This window comes from Monopterus albus, unplaced genomic scaffold (genome assembly GCF_001952655.1).
Source record: "Monopterus albus unplaced genomic scaffold, M_albus_1.0 scaffold127.1, whole genome shotgun sequence".
NCBI lineage: Eukaryota > Metazoa > Chordata > Actinopteri > Synbranchiformes > Synbranchidae > Monopterus > Monopterus albus.
The window spans coordinates 2,179,423-2,207,082 of record NW_018128007.1 but is presented as its reverse complement, the minus strand read 5'-3'; the positions used below and the strand labels follow the sequence as shown (position 1 = coordinate 2,207,082).

Sequence of the window (27,660 nt, the reverse complement as noted above, 5' to 3'; positions counted from 1 at the left end):
GGGGGGCTGCAGTGATGGTTGACTTTCTACAACTTTCTCCCATCTCCCGACTGCATCTCTGGAGCTCAGCCACAGTCATCTTTGGGTTCTTCTGTACCTCTCTCACCAAGGTTCTTCTGCCCTGATAGCTCAGTTTGGCTGGATGGCCAGCTCTAGGAAGGGTTCTGGTCGTCCCAAATGTCTTCCATTTAAGGATTATGGAGGCGACTGTGCTCTTAGGAACCTTAAGTGCAGCAGAATTTTTTTTTGTAACCTTGGCCAGATCTGTGCCTTGCCACAATTCTGTCTGTGAGCTCTTCAGGCAGTTCCTTTGACCTCATGATTCTCATTTGCTCTGACATGCAGTGTGAGCTGTAGGGTCTTATATAGACAGGTGTGTGGCTTTTCCTAATCACGTCCAATCAGTATAATCAAACACAGCTGGACTCAAATGAAGGTGTAGAACCATCTCAGGGATGATCAGAAGAAATGGACAGCACCTAAGTTAAATATATGAGTGTCACAGCAAAGGGTCTGAATACTTATGACCATGTGATATTTCAGTTTTTCTTTTTTAATAATTCTGCAAAAATGTCAAAAATTCTGTGTTTTTCTGTCAATATGGGGTGCTGTGTGTACATTAATGAGGAAAAAAATGAACTTGAATGATTTTAGCATATGGCTGCAATATAACAAAGAGTGAAAAATTTAAGGGGGTCTGAATACTTTCCATACCCACTGTATATCTTCAACTTAAATGTCTATTTCCACTGCTTTCTGTTGATCTGTCCCTTTCTCTTGGTCACTGTCTCCCCTGCCAGGTTGTGATGTGGATGCTCAGGGAGGGCCGAGGACACCATGTTGAAAATCAACCAGTTCTTCCCAAATAAACTACCCCAGTACCAAGATCAGTGTGTAAGTGTCCGACATTGGAAGGAACTGTTCTGAATATTTCTATACCTCTGGGCTGGAAATAGCTGTGGCTGGGACCATTGTGCTCTTTGTCCATTCCAGTGAATTTGACTAGTTGTGTGAGGTATACAACCACAAAGTGGTAATTCTTGTTAAAGAGCCCATGGCTGCTCATTTTTCTCATTTCCAGCCATTTAATGTTTAATCTTGGGTACCTCTAGATTAGCTTTGCATCCCTCATAACTCCAAATATTCTGTAATTATTTCAGAACAATAAAACCAGAGAGCCTGTTCCTAAAAAGGAGAGGATAGTTCGTGAATGTGCACAACTCCTCTTGCCGGTATTGCGTTGAAATCTGTTTCCCCATCGAGATGTTTCCCCTAACCTGAATCCTAACATTATCCTAAGCACAGCCACTGAGGGGGCTGCCACGTGAAACCGAGAAACAGGCGGAACACATCTAGACAGTGGAACAATTTTCAACACAAACCCGGTCAGGAAGCCAGGACAACGCATAAATAAAAAAACTTTGACAAATAAGCTACGTTTTTGATAGTGACATTATCTCAAATCCTGCCTGACAAGTTCGAGCCAGAATATGAAAGTGGAAAGCACAACGAACCACAACAGCATTAATTCATTTGAACTTCTCCTTTAGGTCATGTCTAACATGATACTGAAAAAACCTTAGAAAGGACTGAAACCACACCGAGGGGGATAAATATCTCCGGCTCAACACCAGTCAGCCAGAACTGATGAAGCCTCTTGGATGAGAGGTGAAATGTCTTCGATCTAGAAATCCAGAAGTCCAGTTAATTTTTTCTAAGGTTTTTTCAGTTTACTATGACCTGGATGACTGAGAATCTGCACAGACACGTCTAACATGATAATTCACCATTGTAACATTGTAGGTAAGTCTGGAAACAAGGAAAAGCGCCATGTGCTCTTTAAATGTTTGAAACTCTAGACTGTGTTCTTGCTTAGTTGATTTTTGTTCATTGTAGAATTAATGTCACCTAGAATAATCAGAGTTGTTGTTTATCAGCAGTGGACAAGAAATGAATACTTGTTATGTGAACAAGGCCTTTTGTAGTGACAAACCCACAGAGAAGTATCACCTGACTTTGCAATTCCCCTGAAGTCTGCAGAGTATTTTAGCATCTTCTAGCTTGTTGTTTTGGATTTACTGTTTGCAGCTTCACTGTTTTCATTCATTTTCACCAAACTCATCAATCCTGTTTTCCAGCAGTGAAAACTGTTGTATTCAGTTAACAAAGCTTCGATAAACCCACTGTAAACTGGCTGCTGCACCAAGCAGCTGACACACAAAGTTAGGGAAAAGAAAATTAAAAGAGAGGATATATTGGCTTAGATTCTTCAGGTTGCACATTAACACAACCACACAACAAATTAATGATAGTGTCGCCCCCTGTCTGCTAGATGAGAAAATATGTAGCCGGGTGCTAATATGAGCCAAATACATTTTATGAGGTGAAACTTTATTCCATTTTTTGTTATAGCTCTGTTGTAGCAAAATAGCTGCAAAATATAATTTGAAACCAGAAGCAGCCCATTATCTATTTAAATTAAATGAATTTCAGAGGGCAAAATTTAGACATGCCTTTCTGGATATTGATATTTATTTAGCTGAAGTTAAACTGACTTACAATCTGGTATGTTAGGGCAATGAAATGCTGCATTTCATGAATGGAGTTAAATTAAACTACTTTTTATAGACTCTATAATTAAATGTTAATGTAATTTACAGGATTTTCCAATTAATTATGACAAACATTTGCCATGGCCTAGTAGCCTTTTATAAAATCTTATGTTCCATGTCCGTTTTTTCTGCACAGGGTCAACATGAAATGTTCCTCATGAGGAAGAACCATCTGGACTTAAGGCCCTGACACTAGATCTCGCTGTGAACAAGGCCAGACTTGAAGATTATGTTAAGGTTAGTTTGTGTCAGCATAATGAACTGAAAATGAACTCAGTTGTATAAATAATTGAACAAAATTGCTTTGTATAAGTACCACATGATCTATATGGGCTTACAAGACACCATAAATGAATACAAATCAGTTCCACAATGCTGCATATACAGGTGCATCTCAATAAATTAGAATATCGTGGAAAAGTCCATTTATTTCAGTAATTCAACTCAAATAGGCAAACTTGTGTATTATATTAATTCAGTACACATAGACTGAAGTAGTTTAAGCCGTTGGGTCTTTTAATTGTGATGATTTTGGCCCACATTTAACAAACCCACCAATTCACAATCTCAATAAATTAGAACACCTCATAAGACCTATAAAAAACAATTTTAGTGAATTGTTGGCCTTCAGGAAAGTATGTTCATTTACTGTATATGTACTCAGTACTTGGTAGGGGCTCCTTTTGCTTTAATTACTGCCTCAATTCAGCATAGCATGGGGGTGAACAGTCTGTGGCACTGCTGAGGTGGTATGGAAGCCCAGGTTTCTTTGACAGTGACCTTCAGCTCATCTGCATTTTTTGGTCTCTCATTTTCCTCTTGACAATACCCCATAGATTCTCTATGGGGTTCAGGCCTGGTAAGTTTGCCGGCCAGTCAAGCACATCAACACCATGGTCATTTAACCAACTTTTGGTGCTTTTGGCAGTGTGGGCAGGTGCCAAATCCTGCTGGAAAATGAAATCAGCATCTCCAAAAAGCTGGTCAGCAGAAGGAAGCATGAAGTGCTCTAAAATGTCTTGATAAACAGAACATTGCACCCCAAACCATCACAGACTCTGGAAACTTAACACTGGACTTCAAGCAACTTGGGCTATGAGCTTCTCCACCCTTCCTCCAGACTCTAGGACTTTGGTTTCCAAATGAAATACAAAACTTGTTCTCATCTGAAAAGAGGACTTTGTGTTAAACAGTACGATACACTTTCTTTGCTCAACATCGAACTTTATTCTTTTTCCGCCATCTTCACCACCACACATGCGCACCCCGCTTCCCGACCTATACGTGTTTTCACAATAAAAGCCTAAACAGAATACTGTACTCGTAAACATTTACATATAAACATGTACATGAACACATCTTAATGTATGGATCTTAACAAATTCACTTTTTCTTTTAAGATGGAAAAAAAAATAATAATAATAATTTCCCCTTTAGATTAACCTGTCATTTCTGCAATAGGACTCGTAAAATGACATTTGAACAAGAGTCCTGTTTATGACCTTTTTATTTTTTTTTGTAGTCCAGCTTCCATTGTCCATCATTCAATGCCGTAAGTAAGGCTGGTGCTTCCTTTTTGGTAAGGCAGTCTGCAAGCTGTTTATTTGTGTTGTGCCACAGTACTTGCTCAGTTTTCTGTGCTTGGACAAGTTCTTTAATGCTACTTATCTCCAAACGAAGTCTTTTCTCAGAGACTGACTTTGTAGATTGAAGAGCATCCACAAGTGAATGATTGTCCGTGATGCAGATAATTGGTGGAGCATGTTCAGTATCACCAGTAATTAGCTCTGAGAACAGTGTGGCGGGAAAAACAGCATTGTCCATTCCATCAGACAATGCCAGTGTTTCACCCGCAAATCTGCTCCGCACAATCCTTTTGACTCTCTTAGACTGCCAGGTAAGGGGTGAGAACTTCCAATTTTTCCCCATTAGAAGAATCAGATGTCCTCCTTGAGTGCCACCCTCTGAAAGATTTCCAAATGAGGTGTCGCTGAACACAATCATCTTAAGAGCTATGTCTTTGCCTAAGTGTTGGAAGTTCAGAGTCACCTTTTTGGACTTCAATTTGCAAACTATCCTGTTTGCTACACTCATATTATGGTCTGAATTGTCAACACATTTGCTGGCTATGTTGTCAACCAAGGATTTACTGTGTTTTCCTTTTCAAATACAAAATTGCTTAAACACATCATCCATATTTTTAGGTACAAAGTAAAACAGTTGAACCGGAATAACGACAAACCTGCACCTCAGAAACTGATTCATGTGCACAGTTTTGTTGACATCAGCTAGCTAGGTTTAGCTCCCCAACAGGAAAGGACTGAGTAAAGTTGAATTCACACACTATTCACTCAGCAGCCACAAATAATCTCTCTTCAACACAGAAAACCAAGCACTCTGATCAGCGTATAGATTCTGTTTTAGTCTGTTGCTCTCGTCAACAGGATCTCTGCTACAAGTTAGCCACAGTCAGCTAACCTTCCTGAGTCATGACGGAAAGTGTTGTGTGTGTGTGTGTGTGTGTGTAAGGCTATCGTGGCTAACGTCTCTCATCTACGTTACTTAAATGACCCTTTTTGCACTTGTATCTGTTAAACAGTATGATACACTTTCTTTGCTCAACGTCGAACTTTATTCTTTTTCTGCCATCTTCACCACCACACATGCGCACCCTGCTTCCCGACCTACCCGTGTTTTCACAATAAAAGCCTAAACGGAATACTGTACTCGTAAACATTTACATATAAACATGTACATGAACACATCGCTTTCTTTCAAGATGAAAAATAAAATAATAATAATAATAATAATAATCTCCCCTTTAGATTTACCTGTCATTTCTGCAATAGGACTCGTAACATGACATTTGAACAAGAGTCCTGTTTATGACCTTTTTATTGTTTTTTTTCAGTCCAGCTTCCATTGCCCATCATTCAATGCCTTAAGTAACTGGTAGGCTGGTGCTCCCTTTTTGGTAAGGCACAATACTCACTCAATTTTCTGTGCTTGGACAAGTTCTTTAATGCTACTTATCTCCAAAGTCTTTTCTCAGAGACTGACTTTGTAGATTGAAGAGCATCCACAAGTGAATGATTGTCCGTCATGCAGATAATTGGTGGAGCATGTTCAGTATCACCAGCAGTTAGTTCTGAGAACAGTGTGGTCAGAAAAACAGCATTGTCCATTCCATCAGACATTGCCAGTGTTTCACCCGCAAGTGTGCTCCTCACAATCCTTTTGACTCTCTTAGACTGCCAGGTAAGGGGTGAGAACTTCCAATTTTCCCTCATTAGAAGAATAAGATGTCCTCCTTGAGTGCCAGCCTCTGAAAGATTTCCAAATGAGGCATCGCTGAACACAATCATCTTAAGAGCTTTGTCTTTGCCCAAGTGTTGGAAGTTCAGAGTCACCTTTTTGGACTTCAATTTGCAAACTATCCTGTTTGCCTCATGAATAGTCTGCACAGTTGCATTTTTGATATTCGATGCCATGTTGCTAGCATCAAATATAACATCTGGCCAGGTCTGTCTTGCTACCCATGTGATAGTTCAGTTCCCTGTAGAAATGCACATTTTATATCCATGGAATTTAGTGTCCATTGGTTTTGACAGATTACTGCCACAAGCAGTCAGAGACTCAGCAGCACATGTTGGGGAATCCTTCTGTAACTCTGACACATCTAGCTCCTCAAAACCCCTTGCCACTAACCGTGCTTTTGGTACTAGTCCAGTGGGGGATTCCTTGAGAGTGCAGATTGTACCAGTTTTTATATTTCCCTGTAGCTTTACCTGCACGCCCTAGTACTTTTGCTGTGTGCAGAGTCCCAGTGTCTCTATCTTTGTATTTTAGAATCTGACCTGTTTTCAGGCGAACACCACTTTCTTGTCCTGTGATATTTAGTGTTCCTATGGCATTATCCGATGATTGTGCTGCTTCATTTTCCTCCTCGGTAGTTGTTTTTTTGCGTGGATCAGGCATTAAACTGTGATGAGCCCCATCTCCAGTTTCTGCGCCTTCCATGCTGCTGGTGGCAGCCTCTGCCATTTCCTGCCTTTTCACAATGTCTGTATCATCTCCAGCACACTCCTTGAATGCATGTTGATCATTACTTTCTGCATTCACTTTTCTTAGTCTGAGATAGTGTACCCTAATGCAGGTGCCTCCATGTCTGATAAACACTACTGCACCATCCTGGCCGATGACCACTCCTGGTCCTTTCCACTCCGGACAGTCAGCTCTCTTGTAGTACACTTTGTCACCCATCTCATACTTTTCATCTGTGGGACGCAGCTGCTTCCTCAGTGCTCTCCTGATCCTTTCTGAACATTCAGCCTCCGTGAAAGCCTTTCTTGATGCATGCAAAGCTGAAATGCATTTTGCCACCCATTCACTTTTTGTGGTGCCCTCTAAAGCTGGTGGCATGTCAGTCAGTACAAAGGGCAAGTTGGGGTTCTGTCCAAACACCAACTGATGGGGACTGTAGCCGTGTACATTTTGCATGGTATTCTTTGCCATCAAAGCCCAGTCCAATGCAGTGTCCCAATCACAGCCATTACCTTCATTACGATCTCTGAAAGTGTTTGGTTATGTCACTCCAAAAGTCCATTGCTCCAGGGACTGTATACTGCTGTCGTCCTTATTTCTGTATTGAAGTTCTCTGCCATGTCTCTCATCTCTTCATTGTTGAACTCTCCTCCGTTATTGCTGAACAGTTTCTGAGGTGGCCCATGTACACTTATCCAGTTGTGAATAAAGTGTTTCACTATTACAGGTGACTTCTTTGTGGTCAGAATGCTGCCTGCACTGAAGCGTGTGAACTGGTCTATAATGTGAAGATACCATACACCTGGCTCAAGTTCATGCAGATCCATTGCAACAGTTTCATTATACTGAGATGCCAATTGCAGGCCAACAGCAGGTTTTGGTTTAGCTTTGCTGTATTTCTGACAGATTTCACATTCACTAATGATCTTCTGTAGGATTTTGTTACATTCTATATCTGTATTGCCTGAGCTAGTCAAAAGCCTCTGTAGTTTTTCAGCAGACACATGACCAAACTGTCTGTGACGTTTCAGCAAGACTTTGTGTTTTTCTTTTGAGTCCATTTCTTTTGAGACTGTCAGTATCTTGTCAACACACTGACCTTGTATATCCTGTTCCTTTGGGGTGACCTTTTCAGTAGTAACCGAGATATGATCTCTTTGTTGAGTGTCCTTATCTCCATAGTCCATAATGTTCACACAGTAGTGACCAGAGCTTGTAAAATCCAGTTTTACAGGCTGACTGAACATAGTGGCACTGTCACTTTCCATATCCAGCACTGTTCCTGCTCTTTTCATGGATGCTTTGCTTAAGAGTAGTGGAATCTTTGCTGGGACAACCTCCGTTTCAATATTACACTTTGTTTGTCCAATCTTTGCAGGAATTTTTAGTGGCGTAGACTATTTTTCCATCTCCAAACTTAAAAGGTCTGACTGTGAGTTTCTGTCATCTTCAGTTTTTTAATCTCCTTTTGGCCTAGTCTTGTGATATAGCAATCTAGCCATTCCTGTCCACAGTCTGTGTACACACAGTGTCTATTATTGCTGAGCCAAAACTCTCTGTCGTAAAGATTTTTGCGTCAGTGGGTGACTCTTTTGTATACAGGGTAATATTGCACTCCTCTATATCCTCTGTTTCGCAATCTTCAGCTAACTTAACTTGCTCACCTCTGTGTGGACAGTTTTTAGCCCAGTGGAATGTGCTTTGACTAACTGCACCTTTTGATCTACGTCCATATTTATCTAGAGGGTTTGTGCCAGGCAGTGGCGTTTTTTGTTGATCCTTTTGGAGCCAGGGCCCGCTCGTCTGTCGCCTTTGTTCTGTCAGATATGCCGTTTCCTGATGGATCCCTACTGTAGTGGGAAACTTGCCTCCAAAAATCCTCTTCAGTGCTGACTTCATTGATGCAAAAGTCAAATCTGTGCATGCTGTCAGTGCCAGTTGTCGGTCTTTCACATCCAAGCATGCAGTATCCAACAGTTTAAATGCTAACATTGCATCGGGAAGTTCCATCTTATAATTGTGCATCCGCGAGTAACGTCGTTCAAACTCAATTATGTAGTCCGCCATAGAAACTCTACTGTCTCTCGTAATCCAGTCAAAACTTGAATAAGCTTCATAAATACGATCTTTTTCTTCTCTGAGAAACATTCCATCAAATTTCCTTAGCAAGGCATCCATGCCAGTGTCTATGTTCAAATCATTTACCGGTATTTCCATCGCCGCCTCTCTCCCCCTTCCCGATAGCGCCAAAGCCACCGCAAGAGCCTGCTTACTTTTCTCCAGTTCCGTAACTCGGGTCCAGACTGCGACTTCATTTTTCCAGCTCTCATAAGGTTTTCCTTCATCAAAGGTCGGCAACTTCATTTTTCCAGCTCTCATAAGGTTTTCCTTCATCAAAGGTCGGCGGTGTTCTGTAGTTGCTAACCATCCTCTGCTACCAATGTTAAAACTGCACAATACACTTTCTTTGCTCAACGTCAAACTTTATTCTTTTTTCCACCATCTTCACCACCACGCATGCAGTGTGACAGATTTTTGCTACATCTTCATAGTAGTAGACTTTGATGTGCAAAATTGTTGGAGTTCTTTACCATGGTACAGAAGAAGTGCAATTGTCCTATGTGTGTCCTAATGTGTTACACTCGGTGTTTGCACTAGTGTCAACAAAAGATTGAGTTTATGTTTAGATTGTGATGCATTTCTTATGCTGCTAATTGCACCTTTGTTCATCATCTTTCCATTCTCTCAGACATCACTTCCTTTCATCAGGCCAGGGTTTCTGTCCTCAGAACATGGAAACAATAAATCTGAACGCCCCTCAGTGGCTCTTCTAAAGCCAGCGGAAGGCGAAATGCTGTTGGAGGTTTGGCTGGAGGTTTTTAGGAGAAGACAGGCGGTTGTCAAAAAAGTGTCCAAAAACAGCCCTCTTTGGTTGGAAAATGGGACTGATTCAGATGTTAGATGACAACAACAAGCAGAGGGTGATGGTGAGGGAGTCAGCAGGCTGGAAGAAGAAGGCTATGAAAGGGAGAGGAGGAAATCACTCAAAGAAGCAGAACCTGTGCTCAGGAGGTTTCCACCTCATCAGTTCTGCTTGAAACACCAGCGATGGGTGAAGAGCATTCTGCAGGAGTGTCCCAATAAGCTTCAGACAAGTGTTTCTTCATCTCCCGAACTGTTCCTGTCATCCTTGTCCACGTCTTCATCACAGAACCTCACCCCCTCTGTCCTCATGCCGTCTCTCCCTGAACAACATGCTCCTTCGCAGACACGACTTCAGACAGCAGCCTCGGCACCTGCACAAGCAAACCTCGAAGATAACCAGAGCTCTGGATCAGCAAATGATCCATCTCAAATGGAACCTGTCCCTCAGCCCTCTTTGTCCAGAGACACTTTTCTGCCGGACCTATTGTCCCCTGTGGTCCAACTGGTAGACATAGCCTCTGTCATAAGGAGCTACCCTACCTGTAAACCCCATCAAACATCCCCACATAACTTCACCATGTCTGCTAACAAAGAGGTAGCCTCTGCCCCCCTTTCTCAGGGACTGACCTCTCCTCATTGCCATACCTCTACTTTCAGTCAACCAGAAAGCGTTGATCCCCCAAACACAGTGTACAAACTGTAAAAAGCTCTGCAGTCTCAGGATGCTTATACCTTTACCAGCTGTCAGTCACCAACTCCAAAGTCTTTTAGCAGACTGTCGGGAAAGTTCAGGCAGGCTAGCAAGGCCACCAGACGTTCATCACAGGCTCTGGGCAGATTTAATCGAGACCCTTCAGCCGAGCAGTTCAATAAAGCCCCAAGGCTGAGTTGTCTGTCTTTACCCGACTTCAGTGTCTCTGGGCCTCCTACCTCTACCCCTGCTTCTCAGCTGGGGACTCTGTCCTCAGTCTGTCCTGCTAACCAAATAACCAAATAAATAACCCAGTGGAATCCCACATAGAGCCATGTGATTTTCTTTTCTTTTTTTGTAAATATCTCAAACTGTGCATCGATTGCCAAGAAAATCTATCAGACATTCAGAGGATGAACTGTAACAACTCATTTTAGCACCATCAGCAGGGAAAGGTTTTCACTTAGTCAGATATCTTAACATCTGTTAAATGGACTAAATGGATTATTATATTTTTATTATACTTCCTTCATTTGCTGTTTTAAAGTGCCTTAGATTTTGTGTTACTTATTTATCTACTTTATATTTGACTTCTGTTGTGTGGCATTCATGTGGACGGCAAAGTAAGAATTTCATTGTACAGGGAAACACGTTTCTTTACTGTGCATATGACAGTAAACACTTTGACCTTTGTCCTTGACCTGGACTGGTACCAATTCCCAAATGACATGGCCAATCTTGATGACTTGGCCCCCTGACTTCTTCTGTGGTGCCACCATGAGACTGACACTTGTGCTTTTGAGTACAATGTTTTCACAAATATTAGAAGGGTTGCCTTAAAATTAGCTGAAACACCACATAGGATGAATTGTAACTGGTGATGATTAATTGTTCATTTAGCACCATCACCTGGTAAAAGGTTACTTAATATGTCCAGTACTTTGGTTTCAGACCTGATACAGCCTCACCAGTCTCAGCTGTACTTTGTGTTTATCGTTGATTAGCAAATTTAGCTCAAGCACACTAAGCTAATGTGGTGAACATGGTAAACATCCTGCGTGCTGAACATCGGTAGCAGCCACTGACTGTAATCTCCTAGGGCCTCATGCAAGAACATATTTGTATTCGTATACTAAAACATTCTTACTGTTTTTTTGTGAGATATACCAGACTCTCTTAACTGGACGAACTTGTCAAAAAAAAAAAAGCCTGATAACATGTGTTCATGATGAGTTTCACATTTATGAGATACAAGTTGCTGTGCCAAATTTTTGTTTTAGTTAAGCACTATATTTCATATTACTTCAGTTTAGTTTCATTTCAGATTCATTCAGATAAAAAAGAAGTAATTCAGTAAATTCAGGTCATTTTGCCATGCAGATAAAAGCAAGCTGTAAATGACTTAATGTACAGGTCAAACTATGAATCCCAAGTTTGAGAGTGGAGAGTATGAGGCAAATCGGTGAATATCACAGGTTCTCTTACATCGCTCCTGTAACCTACAGATCTGTTTTTTACAAGTGCTTTGTGCAATAGGTTTTAGTGTTTGTAAGGGGTGCTAGGTAGAACCATTTGTGCATAATTTTTTACAGATAAACGTTCTTCAAAGTACCAAAATCAGCACAGTTGCATTACAGGCTTGGAAACTAAAAACAAGTGTTGCTTTTGTAAATGTCTATTTTGAGCACAAAATGCTCCCCAGCTAAAGCCAGATCTTTATAAGTCTTCATGTTGTGTCACGTGTGCATAAAGAAAAAAAGCGTGGACTAACTGCTGTCCACTTGCCTGTTACCTTGTCAGCTGATGTGAGTCCTGCTTGGACCTACGCTCGCTTAGAGTCATGTCCCTTTTTCTTTGGCCAGTTATGTGCCGGCCTCCTGAGTCAGCCAATCACCTCAGCGGAAGTCAGCTCTGTATGGTGGAGTGTCCAGTGGTATGACACAAGACCAATTGTGTGCATGATGAACAATTATGTGCACAAGACTGTTTTTAAAAACATTGGTATAGCAGCAAATCACCAAAGGTCAGCACTGAGGTCTGTTTGCATATTGATATGTACACAGTGCTGCTGGCAGGAATGGTGGTGGAAGTAAAATGAAGACTGGTTACTGGATTTATTTTATTTTATTTAGCTTTTATTTAACCAGGCGGAAAGTCCCTTGAGGTCTCTGGCAAGACAGCAGTGTTAAAAGTTAGTCAAAACACAATAAACAGATGGCACACAAACAAAACAATGCGGACAATTTTAAGAGCATACTACCAATATAAAAAACTATGTAAGAAAAACAGTGAAGTTATTTAGCTAAAACTATAATAAGAAAGGGGAATGTAAAATATACAACACTAAACCACTAAGATCATTACAACAAGTTTTAGTTAAAACATTGACTGGAAGAAACTCAGTCAATTAATAATGTTTTTACTAAATCTGTTAATTTAAAATCCCTTTGCGAACTATTCCCTGTGTCCAATGCAGCAAAAGATAAAGGCCTTGTTTCCCATCTCTGTCCAAACAGCAGGAACAGTCAGCAAATTAACTAGATTCATATAAGATTCATTATGAATACTAGATTACAAAAGTATGACGATGAGGTGTGTATGATGGCTTTGTAAATAAAAGTGTACCAGTGCACAGAAAGTGATGGCCATCCCACTCTAGAATACACAGTGCAGTGATGAGTTTGTGGTTTTAAGTGAGTACTAAAGCTCAATAAGTAGCGTCCAACCTTTGGAGACCTTGTTCTGGAGCATTCCTGTACAGTAATTCATCATAGTCAAGCACTGGCAAAGAAGGTGGCAGCTACCACATTCATCCTGGCTTCCAGTAAAAAAAAAAAAAAAGAATTTATGTCTAACATAAAATCCCAGCTGTGGTCTAGGTTTCTTCACTAGATGAGGCTTAAAAGAATGCAGTTTTTGTCCCTTGGAGTTTCACTATATCGGTTGTGTCTGACAGCTTCTTCTTAGCATTTTAGAATAACTATTATTTTAGTTTTGTCTGCACACAGGGTTAACTTCAGTTTAATAACCTGAGACTGTACAGTACTGAAAGCAAGCTGTAGTTTATGGAGTGCGTCTGTATATAGCACAGTGTCATCAGCGTAACAGTGGGCATGGGCAAACGGGGGCCCAGGGAATGGTTCAGCTAACATGGCTTTGTTTCCAGTAACTGAATTGAGATTTACAATGAAAGGAACCACTAGTGAATGTTAGTCTGGCAGTTTCACCTTCACCCCTACATGTTCTGTGAGAGTTGGATAGTGAATTTCACATTAAGGGGATTTCTAGCTATGTTCTCCAGGTTGTGGGCATAAAAGCCTGAGCGTTGGTAATAGAAAAGTACGTCAGTCTAATCCAACAGTCCTGCACCATGAAAATGTTCAGTTTGTGTTTGGCTGTTGAACTGTGCTGTATTCTGTTGGCAGGTGTTTCTTCTGCTTTGTCCAGCCCATTCCTGCCAGTCAGTCATGGCAGGCAAAACAACATCAAAGTGTTATCAAACCCCCTGTCCACAATATAGTGCTTCCACATGAATCTAGCCCGAGGAAGGGGTTACTAAACATGTTTGCATTTATTTATTCATCTTTTGCTCCTGAGATTTCTTCATGTTGTTGATGTAGCTTATATTTTATTTGTGCACAGCAGCACGAGTACAAAATAGCCAAGGCTCTTGGCAAGGCAATTCAGCTCTTGTGAAATGGTGGAGTACAAAGTACAGGGCAAACTGTGTACACTGAAAGTTTCTATTTGAGCTATTCCACCACAGTCCAACGGCTTTATTAGAATTCATCAGGAAATGCCTTCTAACAAATTTGAATGTGATGTGTGTAAGAAAATAAATCAAATCAAATTTATTTATATGGCACTTTAAAAACAACATCCAGTTGACCAAAGTAGTTTACATGGCAGAATAAAATCACAATAAATGACTAAAATCAAGTAAATAAGATCAGTGCAAATAAAAATAAAACAGCACAATAACACAGACACACAGTTAACATATGTTCAATAAATTAAAATTAAAAGGAATGCATCAGGCCCTACTGTGTATTAAAAGCTAAGCCAAATAAATATGTTTTAAGCAATGATTTAAAAGTACTGAGGTCAGTAGCTGACCTAACATTAAAAGGTAGACTATTCCACAGTTTAGGGGCTGCAACAGTAAAGGCTCGGTCACCCCAGTGTTTATATCTGGCCCTTGGAACCTCTAAAAGAAACTGGCTTGAAGATCTGAGGGACCTTGTAGGTTTGTGTCAGTGCACTAGTTCAGTGAGGTAAAATGGTGCCAAACTATTAAGAGCCTTAAAAACAAAAATCTGTAACTTAAAATCATTTCTAAAATGGACTGGAAGCCAGTGGAGAGAAGCCAGTAGTGGGGTTATATGCTCGAATTTCCTAGTACTGCTCAAAAGATGAGCAGCAGCGTTTTGCACCATTTGGAGATGAGTGATGGAGGACTGGTTAACACCATAGTATAGAGCATTGTGATAATCAAGTCTAGAAGTAATAAAAGCATGGATTGAAATCTCAAAATAATTAAAAGAAAGTAATGACTTAACCTTGCTTAACAGCTTCAGGTGGAAGAAGCTAGATTTCACAACTGAGCCGATTTGCTTGTCAAACCTCAAGTCGCCATCAATCACCCCTAGATTTTTTACAGTCAACTTCAGGTGTCGAGCTAGGGGGCCCAGGCCCTGGTTAAAAGCAGTTAAATTTGCCAGGTCACCAAATAGCACACACTCTTATTTTTGTTGAGATTTAAAAAGTTAAGTGCGAACCATGATTTCAAGTCTGTCAGACAGTCAAACAGCAGCTGTAATGACATCCCTCTTGATGCCTTTAACGGTAAGTAAATCTGAATGTCTGAAAACCATATTTCCTTAAGATAGATCCCAATGGGAGCATATACAATGAGAACAAAATGGGACCAAGCACAGATCCTTGGAGGACACCATAGGAAAGGACTGTTGAAGAGGATGAACAATATTAACAGTAGAACCGCTATTGGTGAGATAAGATCTAATCCAGTTAAGAACAGTACCTTGAATTTCTACGCACTGCTCCAAATGAGATAAGAGGATTTCATGATCCACTGTATCAAAGGCAGCAGTAAGATCTAAAAGCACTAATAAAACCAAATCCCTGGCATCCCTAGCCAACAGGATATTGTTACAGATTTTTAATAACGCAGATTCAGTGCTATGTTTTGATTTAAAACCAGATTGAAATTGCTCCTCAATGCCATTATCTGTCAAAAAAGACCGAAGTTGGATAAAAACAATCTTCTCCAGAACTTTGGACATAAAAGATAATTTAGACACTGGTCTAAAATTAGAAAACATTAAAGGATCAAGATTTGGCTTTTTGAGAAGAGGCTGGACAATCGCTTTTTTTAAAAGGATCTGGAACTGAGCCTGTCCTTAAACATAAATTAATCAGAGCCATAAAGCTAGGCCCAACAGACTCAAAAACATCCTTAAACAATCTAGTTGGCAAACAATCCAAAGAACAGTGAGATGCTTCCATGTGGTGAACCAGTTAAGATAGCATAGGCAAGGATATAGGCTCAAACTGATCAAAGACAGCATAATGCAGATGAATATCAACTGGGTCAGGATTAGTAGAGCTGGAGGACTGCCTAATGCTAGTGATTTTATCAGTAAAATATTGAAGAAAACCTTTAGGATAAGGGATTATCCTAATTCAGGAAAATCATATTTTGTGACAACTTTGACTATTGCTGGCTATTTGTGCTGAATATCTTAGTAATTTATTTTTCTGAAAAGCATTTTCTGTGTAGCATCAGTGTAACACCAGTTATACTCCTGTACCAAAGAGCTGTACTGTATTTTAAACGAAATTGATTGTTGGTGTTGGGCTTTTCATGGAAGTCATCAATAGTATAAATGCATAAACAAACCATTTTTGTGAGAGCACTTCCTTTCCTTTTAGTTTTTGTTGGTGTTTTATTTAACCACTTTTTACTATGCTGTTACTCAGTGTTACTCACAGAGGAAACCGCTTAAGCTTCCATGACATTATTTCATTCAAAAGGGATTGTAACTTGACCTGCTAGGCAGAGGAACCCCACAGTAAAGGAAATGCAGCTTGACCTACTGACATTCATAGAAGGAGCAATTTTACACAGATGGTGTTTAAGTTTGATCCTTTCCCCGCTCGCTGCCAACCAGTCAGGCTGCACATCGTTCACTACAGCCTGACCCGAAAGCATCTGATAAACTTAACATCAGTGTGTCTGTGCCACTGACACAGACACACTGACACACATGTGTTTTGTTGACTCCGGTATTGGCCTTTGTATGTCATATTCAGTCTTGGAAGAAGTACTCAAATTGTTTACTTAACAAAAACACAGTGTAAAAATACTCTGTTACAAGTAAAAGTCCTGCATTCAAAATGCTGCTTAAGTAAAATTATGAAAGTATTAGAATAAAATATACTTACAGTACCAAAAGTAAAAGTACTCATCATACAAAATGACAAAGTTTACAGTGATGTTCATCATATTATTCAATTATAATTAATGATGTATTATTGTGTACATCACATTTAATGTCGCAGCTTGTAAAGGTAGAGCTAATTTTAACCTACCTTACATGCTTCTCATTTGAATCACTGCTGGGTGGCTTGTGAATTTTACACTGAGGATCAATGCATCTTATGATTATACTGTATTTTGTTTTATTAACCTAAAGTTATCAAATAAATGTAGTGAGTACAAAGTACAATATTTTTCTTTAAAATGTAGAAAAGTCAAAGTGTGAAGTAGGAGAAAATTAAAATACTCAAGTAAAGTGTAGATAACTCAAAATTGTACTTCAGTATAGTACTTGAATAAATGTACTTAGTTACTTTCAACCTCTGGTCATACCCATCATGAATAAGTAACTTTTTGTTTGAGCAGGTGGCATCATAGAGGAAAGAGACCTACAGTTGTTGTTCTGACTGGAGTATTGCATCATGTATTTTTACAACTTTTACACAGAGGACAAAGTCTAACTGGGGCAGCATTGCAATGCAGTAGTTAGCATCGTCATGGTGCAGTAGTTAGCACTGTTGCCTCACAGCGAGAAGGTTCTGGGTTTGAACTTGGATTCTGCATGTTCTCCCTGTGGCAGCGTGGGTTCTCTCCAGGTACTCTAGCTTCCTCCCACAGCCCAAAGGTTGGTTGAATGAGACTCCAGAAGCCAAGCCAGATGTCTGGATAGTGCAGGCCAGCTGTTCTACCAGACCCATTCTTTATGCTCCAGTCAAAACAACATGAACCAATCACCAGATATGAAGGTTCTACAAGAAGCTACTCCTGTCACCCATACATGTGTCTGGGAAAAAGATTAAAGTTTCATTTTTTATGAAGATTGATGTGATGAAATTTGATCCTATCAAAAAATAGAGTTTATTTACTGTATGGCACTCTGAAAATGTACTGCGGCTGACTCACAGTGACTACAGCCCAGAGTCCAGGTGTTTTACCATATTCCAACATGTTGTCATGGTTTCCACAGCATTACACACTCCAGCCAAGGCACCAGCAGTCTGTAGTGTGCTGGTTGTGCTCCCCTCATCACAAAATTCCCAACATTTCATGCTTGACACTTGTTATACAGTATTTGTGCAGAAAATGACCCTGTGTTATTATAATTATTAGATATTACTATACTAGAAATGGAATCATCATTGATGCGTATTTTGTAACATTTTACTGTTGATTTTAACAATTGTATACATTGTTGATAGCTTCATCTATAATACTTGGAAGATCATATATAGAATCACAGCTGCCAAATAAGTCTAGTGAAGTACAATATTTGTGTGAAATAAAATAATTTCTTTGAAAGAAAATCTATTTTACAGGGGAGGCTTTTGTTGTTTCTCTGTGTGGTTTCATTCTTATTGACGTGGAGACGCATGACGCACGCCTGCAGACACCAGTGAGATGTCCTGTGGAGTGCGTGAGACCTGCCCCTGGCCTTCAGCACGTAATTGGCTTTGGGTTTGAGGTGGTATGGTTCTGTTTAGCAGAGAAAGAGGGGTGTAATGGCCCAGCCCTCAGGCTCCACCAATGGAAACATGAGCAGCGTTCAACACCCATTTTGGAGAATCCTGCTATAAACCCAGTTGAATAGCTTACTTCACATTCGTTTTAGGCTGAGCTTCGTTAACGTGCGCTCCTTTTTCTGTTGAATATTCAGTGAGGTGAGTAATAAGCATGAGCTTCATCATTTCAATTAATCTGTGGTCTGAAAAAAGATGAACTGAATTAATGAATAATGGAGTTGCTGGATAATTAAATGCACATTTTCAGTTTGTCAGTTTACAAAACCTCATTTTTCATGATGTGGGTTATTTGAAGCTGTTGCAACTACCCAGCCTCTTCACGAGGGTGCGCGGTGCAGCTTTGTTTTGTTCATGTTTTGGATGGTAAATAATTGTCCATAGATTTTTCAAAGTTATTTGTTTTAATTTTGATAGTGAAAAATTATGCAGACCATGGGAAACAGTACAACACTTGTGTGACTTAACTAACTCCATCGGTTTTTAATGTGGATAAACTGATCACTGGCTGGTCTGCGGGTCGAAGGAGAAGGTCACCGATTACATTTCCCTTCAGTAAATAGAAATCTCTGTTACGCATCAATAATATTAGACAAATCTAAAACTGCAGAATTCGGTAAGAATTCATCTGAGAATAAAATGCATAACTGAGAGTATATTTTAATGATTTGAAGATATTAATCTTTACCGTGTGTATTAATCATGTTTTATTAATGAAAAATAAGATTTGAAGTGTTGTTTGTGCAGTTGGCATCAACATTTACCATAGTAGTGGCTGAAGTGTTCAGACCCTCCATTAAATGATGCAATACCCTGCTATAAAAAAAGTAAAAGGCGCAGAATAACTTCAACACATATGCAGAGGATAGTTAAGCAGAATGGCCACTTTAAGAGGGCCATCTTATTTTATTTTCATTACTAATAACGTGCAATTCATGATGTAGCAGACTAAGGGGACCTCATTCTGAATATTTCTGTAGTGTTGGGTAGTTTATAACAATTCATTAGGCCTATATTTTTTAAAATAATCAATTGGTTGTATGTCAGATCTTAATGTGTAAAGAAACAATATCTGTCGAATGCAGTGGAGTAAAAAGTATAAATATATAATATAAATAAGATTAAACCCAGTTAAGTACAGTACTTGAGTAAAGTTGCTTTCCATCACCGGAAATAATCCTGTTGGTGTTTTGACACTCAGTGTTCATCATCCCTATCTGTTCCAGGATGGAGAGCAAGTCTTACTTGGTTCAGATGAAGGGAAACGGACACCACGGCAAAACCGGTGTCAGTGGCACAAGCCTGAACGGGACCGGAGGCGCTGGGAAGGGAGTGCACGATGGTAAACTCCATGTCAGTGTAAATGGGAGTTTGTACCCAGCCAAAGTGAAGAGCCGCCGACAGAGGTGGGAAGTAAAGCCTTCAGAGATGGCCAACAACACGTTCAATCCCATAAGGGCCATCGTGGACGGCATGAAGCTCACCCCCAACAAGGATAAACCCATGATCGCACTGTCCATAGGTCAGAGGGTTTCTGATTGAATAAACACTCGTTCAGAAAAACCGCTTTGCTGCTTTGTAATTACTAATTATTGATTCATTAATTAATAACCCAAAAAGCAGTCAGACAGTGTTCAGGTAAGAACTAATCCAGTAATGTGTGATTACAAGGCTCCCACTAGTGCGCTGCCGTCTCTGACTTGTGTCTTTTCATGTTCAGAGAAATGTTCTGTATTCATTTAATGCTTCATCTTTGTTTTATCTCACTGTTGGCTGATGGTTCTCCAGGGGACCCCACTGTGTTTGGAAACATGCCCACAGATGGTGCCGTGCTTCAGGCCATGAAAGATGCTATAGACTCTCAAAAGTACAACGGCTACGCTCCTTCTGTTGGTGAGTCACACTAACCAACGAACAGACAAAGCAAGCATCTTTAAATGCACAAAAGGTGGAAACATCATTTGTACAGATAGTTTCACAGCTATAATGACTTCGCCGTCACACAGTCTGTTGGTCTCATGCAACTCTGTTGGCATACATACTGTACCTTTTCTCTGTGTCCTGTGGCAGGTTACCGGGAGAGCCGACAGGCAGTGGCCAACTTCTACAGTTGCCCCGAGGCTCCGCTAGAGGCAGAGGTGCCTACTTCACATTCACCTCATACTTTTGTTCATTTCTCTGTAGCACTACTTCTAAATCTGAATCGCACACAATAAGTGCACTGCAAGCACATTGTGAGCGAATGGAAATCCGATTATAATATTATGCTCACAATAAATAGGCCTTTATTCACAAAGTAAATGTACATCAGAGTGCACACCTTAGAAGTCCTCCATCTGTAACAGTGACTTTAGTCAAGTCTAGGAATGGGAAGTGTGTTAACATGAATGGAAACCTATGGTTTTTGTGTCTCTGTGCCTAAAATGAAAACACCCTCTTCCAGGATGTGATTTTGACCAGTGGCTGCAGCCAGGCCATTGACCTGGCTATCAGTGTCCTGTGCAATCCAGGGGACAACATCCTGGTCCCGTGCCCAGGCTTCTCCTTATATAAAACTCTGGCTGTGTCCATGGGCATCGAGGTCAAACTCTACAACCTGCTGGTAAGTGGAGGAGATCACAATAAAACTGATCTCTTTATGTACAACAGACTCTAATGTTGAACCTATCTCAGCTGATATTGCTGTACCTTGTTTATGTCACGTTTCATAATAGAAAACCAGAACTTGCTATTGTGGCTTCTAGGTTCAGTGTTTGAAGCCAGAACGAGGGTAACACAGTAGACTGGAAGGAGCAGGGAACAGCAAGCCTAGCTTCACTGAAAGTGAAACGATACACGAGTGCCACATTAATGTCACACCATTTGAACTAGTTACAAGTAGCCGAACTTTAGAAATGTACATCACTTCACATCCGCTGGCCCCATCATCACAAAAGTGGTTGAAAAACAAATGTTTTTTTATTCTGAGCATCACAAATACTTTGATATCACTATCTGTATTATGACAGTTTGAGCCATTAAGGCCAATAAAATTATAAAAAGCCAGAAAATAATTCTAGTAAATTTGTGTCTGTGGTAGAGTCTTTAAATTCAAGGGAGTCAACCTCTCTGCCAGACAAAGAAATATTCTTCCATATTCAGCTGTCCACAGGCTCGGGGACACAGCAGTGTAGTAGACCATCCTGACCAAGCATCACAGGAGGGGACATGTGATTCAGGTCAATAATGGGATGGATGTCCTGTTATTGATGAAGGCCAGAAAGGAAACGAGAGGCATAAAGATGTGGTTAAGAACTGTTGTTGATATCACTGCAAAAAATTTAGAACATACAGTAACTGCTGTCGCTTGTGGAATGACGTGATCATACATATTGGTTGGTATTAATTACAGTTGCAAGAAAAAGTAATGGCACTGTTTGCATTTTCCTGGTTTTCTGCATAAGCTGGTCCTAAACTATGATCTGATCTTCACCAAAGTCACAAATATCAACAAACAGTATTTTTAAACAGATAAAACACAACCAGTTGTGATCTTTCATGTCTTTATTGAACACATTAAACATTCACAGTGATGGTGGACAAAGTCACGGCAGCGATGTTTTAATAACTGCTTAAACCACCTTTGGCAGCAACAACCTCCAGCCAGTGCTTCCTGTAGCTGTTGATCAGACCTACACAATGTTCAGGAGGAGCTTTGGACCATTCTTCCTGACAGAGCTGAAGCAGCTCAGCCACATTCTCATGACATCAGGTGTGAACGTCTTCAGGTCATTACACAGCGTCTCTGTTGGGCTGAGCTCTGGGCTCTGACTGGGCCGCTCCAGTAGGCAGGTTTTGTGTCTCTGAAGCCATTCTGTAGTGGATTTACTTTGATGTTTAGGGTCATTTTCCTGCTGCGTCACCCAGCTTGTTCTGAGCTTCAGCTTGTCGACAGTCACCCTGACATTATCCTGTAGGACACCTGGATAAACTGAGGAGTTCATTTTCCCTCCACAGTGGCAGTGGTCCAGGTCCAGAGGCAGCAGAGCAGCCCCACATCATGCAAACCCACAACTCTTGATCTCTTGTCTTCTAAGATCTCCTTTCTGTGAGGCCTGGCTCATATGAGCTGATGTTGCTTGTGAACAGCACACTGACACTGTCTGAGTGTTTTATAGGTCGTTCTAAACCTCACCTCTATTCTCGTTTCATTGACTGGACTTGTACGCCAGGTCCTAAGAGGTTAAGCAGCAACAGATGCAGCAATATAATAAGAAATATATAAGAATATAACAGAATGTATGCTGCATGGGAGCAGCATGTGCAGCAGAGTCATTGTGCAATTATGCATGTAACACAAAATCTAGGACACTTTAGGCAGCAACAAATGCAGCAATATAATAAAAGAATATAATAGAGAATGTATGCTGCATGGGAGCAGCAGTCAACAGTCATTGTGCAATTATGCATGTGCAAACTGAGAATATAAACAGTACATCATGTATTTCCTGGTAAACTCCTCAGCTGTTTAGGAGTCTGATGGCAGAGGGAAATAAAGAGTTTTTCAGTCTAGTTGTCCTGCATTTAACACTTCTGAACCTCCGGCCAGAGGGCAGAGAAGTGGACAGTCCGTGCTGGGGGTGGGTGGGATCTTTGAGGATGGAGGCAGCTTTCCTACGCACCCTGCGGTGGTAAATGCTCTGCAGAGAGGGCAGTGGAGTCCTAGTGATCTTCTCCACAGCCTTTACCACTCTCTGCAGGCACTTGTGGTCCATAGCAGTAGTGCTGCCGTACCAGACAGTGATGCAGCTGGTCAAGATGCTCTCAATGATGCAGCTGTAGAAGTTGCAAAGGATCCTAGGCGACATGCCAAACCTCCTCAGCTTCCTCAGGAACTACAGGTGCCGTTGGGCCTTCTTGACCAGCTGTGTGGTGTTAAGTGTCCAAGTGAGGTCCTCACTGATGTGGACACCCAGGTATTTGAAGCTGCTCTGCTAACACTGCTCTGCTGGTTTGCTAACACTGGACTCCAGTTGATGTTCAGTGACACCACAAGCCTGGTGCTGCCGTGACTTTGTTCACAATCACTGTGTATGTTTAATGTGTTCAACAAAGACATGAAAGATCAGTACTGTTTGTTTTATCAGCTTAGAAATATTGTTTGTTGATATTTGTGACTTTGGTGAAGATCAGATCAATTTATGCAGAAAACCAGGAAAATGCGAACAGTGCCATCACCTTTTCTTGTGAGTGTTGAGAGGCTTACAAGGTGCACAAGGACTCGGTCGATGGCAGCTGTAAAACTGTTAACAGCCCAGTTGTCGAGGACATGCTACCGTAGCTTCCATCTTTCAGGCTCTCCAGCTTTCTCATGTTTGCAATTTTATCTCTGAACATCTTCAGATTGTCCTGTATTATGATACACAACAATATTTGTGCCCTCATCCTGACGTGCATCTTTGATTTGCAGCCAGAGAAGTCTTGGGAGGTTGACCTCCACCACATGGAGAGCCTGATTGATGAGAGGACATCCTGCCTGATTGTTACCAATCCATCCAACCCATGTGGCTCTGTCTTCAGCAAGGAACACTTACAGAAGATCCTCAAAGGTTAGCCACAGCACCTCGCTGCTTTAGAAGTCTTTAATTGGCATCAGGCCTGAAGCCAGATTCAAAGATTTGCTCTGTCACATAAACAAAGCATTTACTCCACCTTAGTGAAACAATGACATGGGTTGATTCTTGTTTTCTCAGTGGCCTTCAGACACTGTGTTCCCATTCTGGCTGATGAAATCTACACTGATATGGTGAGTTTAACTGCACACCACATCTCAGCATAGACTGGCAGGTGGGTTTGGCCCTGTGCAACACCAGTGAGGCACAGTGTCACCACAGTGACAACAGAGTTTGCGTTTCATTTGGTGTTATTTACCCTGGCTCTGGATGGTGGGTGTACAGCTCCACATCAGCACAGGGAGGATTAAGGGCCATATGCTGTGAATGAAGCCTGGCAGCAGCAACCAGTAAGGCCATCCAGTTCTAATATAATGATGATTTGTCACAGTAAAGCTTTGTCACATGATGGTCCATGAAATGTCCATTTACAACACTGTAACAGTTTCAGTTCAAAGTGCTCACATTAGCGTCGGCCTTGAAATGTTTGTACTAGTCAGACTTTAGTAGGACATGCAAACATGCAGACAGATATACACAGAGTATACACACACACAGTGTGTTTGTCAGCTCCATAAAAAATGGTCATAAGGGATAAGAGTCTAGTGCAGCAGTGGAAAACACTGAGGTGCCATTCTAATACGGTGATAAATACAAATAATGCCTCTGAAAGCAAACGACAGATGACTGCGTTAAATACCCTGATGAACATCTCCTAGTAGGAGAAGAGCTATTACAGATGGGTGACAAATTAAAGGAAAGACTACCGTAAAGTGAAAACACATCCTTTCTATAAAGTGTCTCCAGGGCAGCTTCAGCGCTCCTCTGTTGGACGGACGAAACCGCAGTGTCCAACACAAAACAAAGTAAAGTCAAAACAGGCATTTTTCTTGACTTCGGACATTCTGTGAATAAAACAATCAAATAAGCAAGAAACTAAAGCTCAGATTTTGAATCCTACTGGACATGATATTTCACTGACCCGAGGGCTGCACCTGGAAGAGTTATACTCAGTGGACGAGTCTGATGTCCACTCGTTCCACGCTCCGGCTGATGTGGCTGCAGTGTCTTCTACCACAGCTGCACTGCCCATTTTGCTGGATGAGTCACCTATTTCTGGATCGGAGAAAGCTGAGCTGTCAGCCGTGCTGTGGGACTTCTGTGACATCTTCAGCTCATCCAAGCAGAACCTTGGTAAATGTGGTCTGGTGAAACATTACATCCGAACGGGTGATCAGGCCCCCATCAAACTGCGTGCACACCGTGCTTCTCCTGAGAAATGTGCAGAGATTGACAGACTGGTGGCTGAGTTGCTAGCGGATGGTGTGATTGAGGAAAGCTGCAGTCCTTGGGCCTGGTGTTGATGAGAAAGAAGTGTGGCACCTGGCGTTTCTGTGTGGATTACAGGCGTTTAAATAGTGTGACTATTAAAGACTCTCACCCTCTGCCACGTGTGGACGACTCTCAGGATGCATTGTCTTGGGGCTGTCTGGTTCAGCACATTAGACTTTTCTAATGGTTATTGGCAGGTGAAGGTTGCTGAGGAGGACTGTGAAAAGACAGCTTTTACGACTGGACAGGGACTCTATCAGTGGCAGCCTATGCTGATGGGCCTCTCCAATGCCCTGGCCACATTTCAACGATTGATGGAGCTAGTCCTCAGAGAGCTCCCATGGCACATCTGCATGGTGTACCTTGATGACATTTTGATCTACAGTAAGACCTTTGAGGAACACTTGTCTAGCCTCAAAGAGGTTTTCTCAAGGATCCAGGCTGCAGGGTTGAGACTGAACCCGCGCAAATGTCATCTTGCTCAGGATCATGTTGTCTTCTGTCGCGCCCGCTGAACCATCTCATTGGTTAAAATGTGCCCTTTGAGTGGTCCACTGCTTGTGATGAGTCTTTTCACCACCTGAAGCCGGTATTGTCGTCCGAGCCTGTAGTGATACTGCCTGACTTCAGCATGCCCTTTAAAGTGTACACAGATGCTTCTAACATGGCTGTTGGTGCTGTTCTCGCACAGGACAGGGATGGACGTGAGCATGTTGTGTCCTATGCCAGCCGGGCTTTGAATTCCACTCAGAACCGTTGGTCTACATTTGATCGTGAACTGTGGGCTATTGTGTGGGCAGGCAGGGAGTTCAGGCATTACATTGGACTTGCCCAATTTACCATTGTCACTGATCATTGTCCGCTTTTGGCACTTCGGCGGATGTCCATTGAGAATGACCCGACGGGGAGACGGGCACGGTAGTTACTGGAGCTTGACCCACTCAATTGGATTATTGTGCACAAGGAGGGACATCATCTGCCACCTTCATCGGACATGAAGGTGGCAGAGGACGGTGGTCCCACATCGCTGCACGTGAATGTGGTGAGTGCTGATCATGCAGCTGTTGATATGCCACGTTCTTCTGTTGTCACTGATTCTGCGGATACTGCGGCACCAGAGAACCCACAGCACAGGCCTGGCGGTATGTCTCCCTTCTCTGCTCTGTCTCATAGCTCAGCTGACGTCAGAGCCATGCAGGATGCAGACCCCGACATTGGGACCGTTTTGGACTGGGTGTTGCGATCCCACAGGCCTCCAAAATGGAAGTTGAAGGGGGCTTCTCTGTGGTTGCGTAGACTTTGGACTGAGTTCCATCGTCTCTCTATCATCGATGGGCTGTTATGCTGCTCAGTGAACGGCTCTCTCACTGGTAATCCTGTGGTCCAAATTGTTGTTCCCTCTGCACTGGTCCCTGATGTTCTTCTGTAGCTACATGGTGCACCTGCCGCAGCCCATTTTTCTTCGGAGCGTGTGTGGGAGCGGGCTAGACAGTTTTGTTATTGGTCTGCTCAAACCCACCAGAATCCTGTTCCCGCCCACCGTGCGCCGCTGGGTGGATCCCCGGCCATACGGCCCTTTGAGAGGGTGGCTATGGACATCTTGGAGCTGCCAGTGACTTCGAAAGGCAACCGGTATGTGCTGGTTGTTCAGGACTATTTCACTAAATTTGTCAATTTGTACCCATTGCATAATCAGTCAGCACAGACGGTTGCACACTGTCTGTTTGAGGACTATGTTCTACTGCATGGGGTTCCTGAGACTGTACTTTCCAATCAGGGTCGGCAGTTTGAGTCGGAGGTGGTGCAGACTCTCTGTCGCCTGTTGAACATAAAAAAAAACTCGCACCACAGTGTACCATCCCCAGTCCGATGGCATGGTGGAGCGCTTCAACAGGACTCTGATTGATCAACTGGCTAAGACTCTTTTGACTTATGGGGGGGAATGGGATGACTATGTGAAGCATGTAGCTTTTGCGTACAACACCACTACTCATTCCTGTACTCGCTTTACACCATTCTTCTTGACCCATGGTTGGGAAGCACGGGTTCCCTCTGATGTACTGTTACCAACTCGTGCTCTTGATACTCAGGTTTTGGGTTCACATGCCGAGTTTGTTTCTTCATTACTGGAGAGCCTGAGTGTTGCCTTCAGTGGTGCGTGAATGCAGAGTGAGATGGCTCATGATCGTCAAAAACTGTATCACGACGAGGCCTCGCGTCACCGACCTTAGGAGCTGGGTGCTATGGTGTGGCTGAGCAACCCGGTTGAGAGCTGCATGAAGCTGGCACCTCATTGGAAGGGACCTTACAAGATTATACAGGTCATGGA

The 27,660-nt window shown here is 41.8% G+C and overlaps 1 protein-coding gene and 1 long non-coding RNA gene across 4 annotated transcripts in view; one reads left to right on the top strand and one right to left on the bottom strand.

Annotated features, from left to right (window-relative positions):
- The window catches only part of tat (tyrosine aminotransferase), a 45,063-nt gene that overhangs the window by 9,502 nt on the left and 7,901 nt on the right, over positions 1 to 27,660 (top strand). For all 3 annotated transcript variants that reach the window (XM_020612758.1, XM_020612756.1, XM_020612759.1), the window contains 8 exons: positions 801 to 894; positions 2,749 to 2,849; positions 19,575 to 19,870; positions 20,137 to 20,241; positions 20,419 to 20,486; positions 20,792 to 20,950; positions 23,798 to 23,936; positions 24,081 to 24,133. In XM_020612758.1, coding sequence (XP_020468414.1) covers positions 2,842 to 2,849; positions 19,575 to 19,870; positions 20,137 to 20,241; positions 20,419 to 20,486; positions 20,792 to 20,950; positions 23,798 to 23,936; positions 24,081 to 24,133 — 828 coding nt within the window. In that variant the 5' untranslated portion in view covers positions 801 to 894; positions 2,749 to 2,841. The remainder of the gene's footprint in view (positions 1 to 800; positions 895 to 2,748; positions 2,850 to 19,574; positions 19,871 to 20,136; positions 20,242 to 20,418; positions 20,487 to 20,791; positions 20,951 to 23,797; positions 23,937 to 24,080; positions 24,134 to 27,660) is intronic.
- Positions 21,430 to 27,660, bottom strand: part of LOC109967297 (uncharacterized) — a 7,024-nt gene continuing 793 nt past the window's right edge. Inside the window, exon 3 of the long non-coding RNA XR_002275907.1 lies at positions 21,430 to 21,587. This is a non-coding gene — a long non-coding RNA (uncharacterized LOC109967297). The remainder of the gene's footprint in view (positions 21,588 to 27,660) is intronic.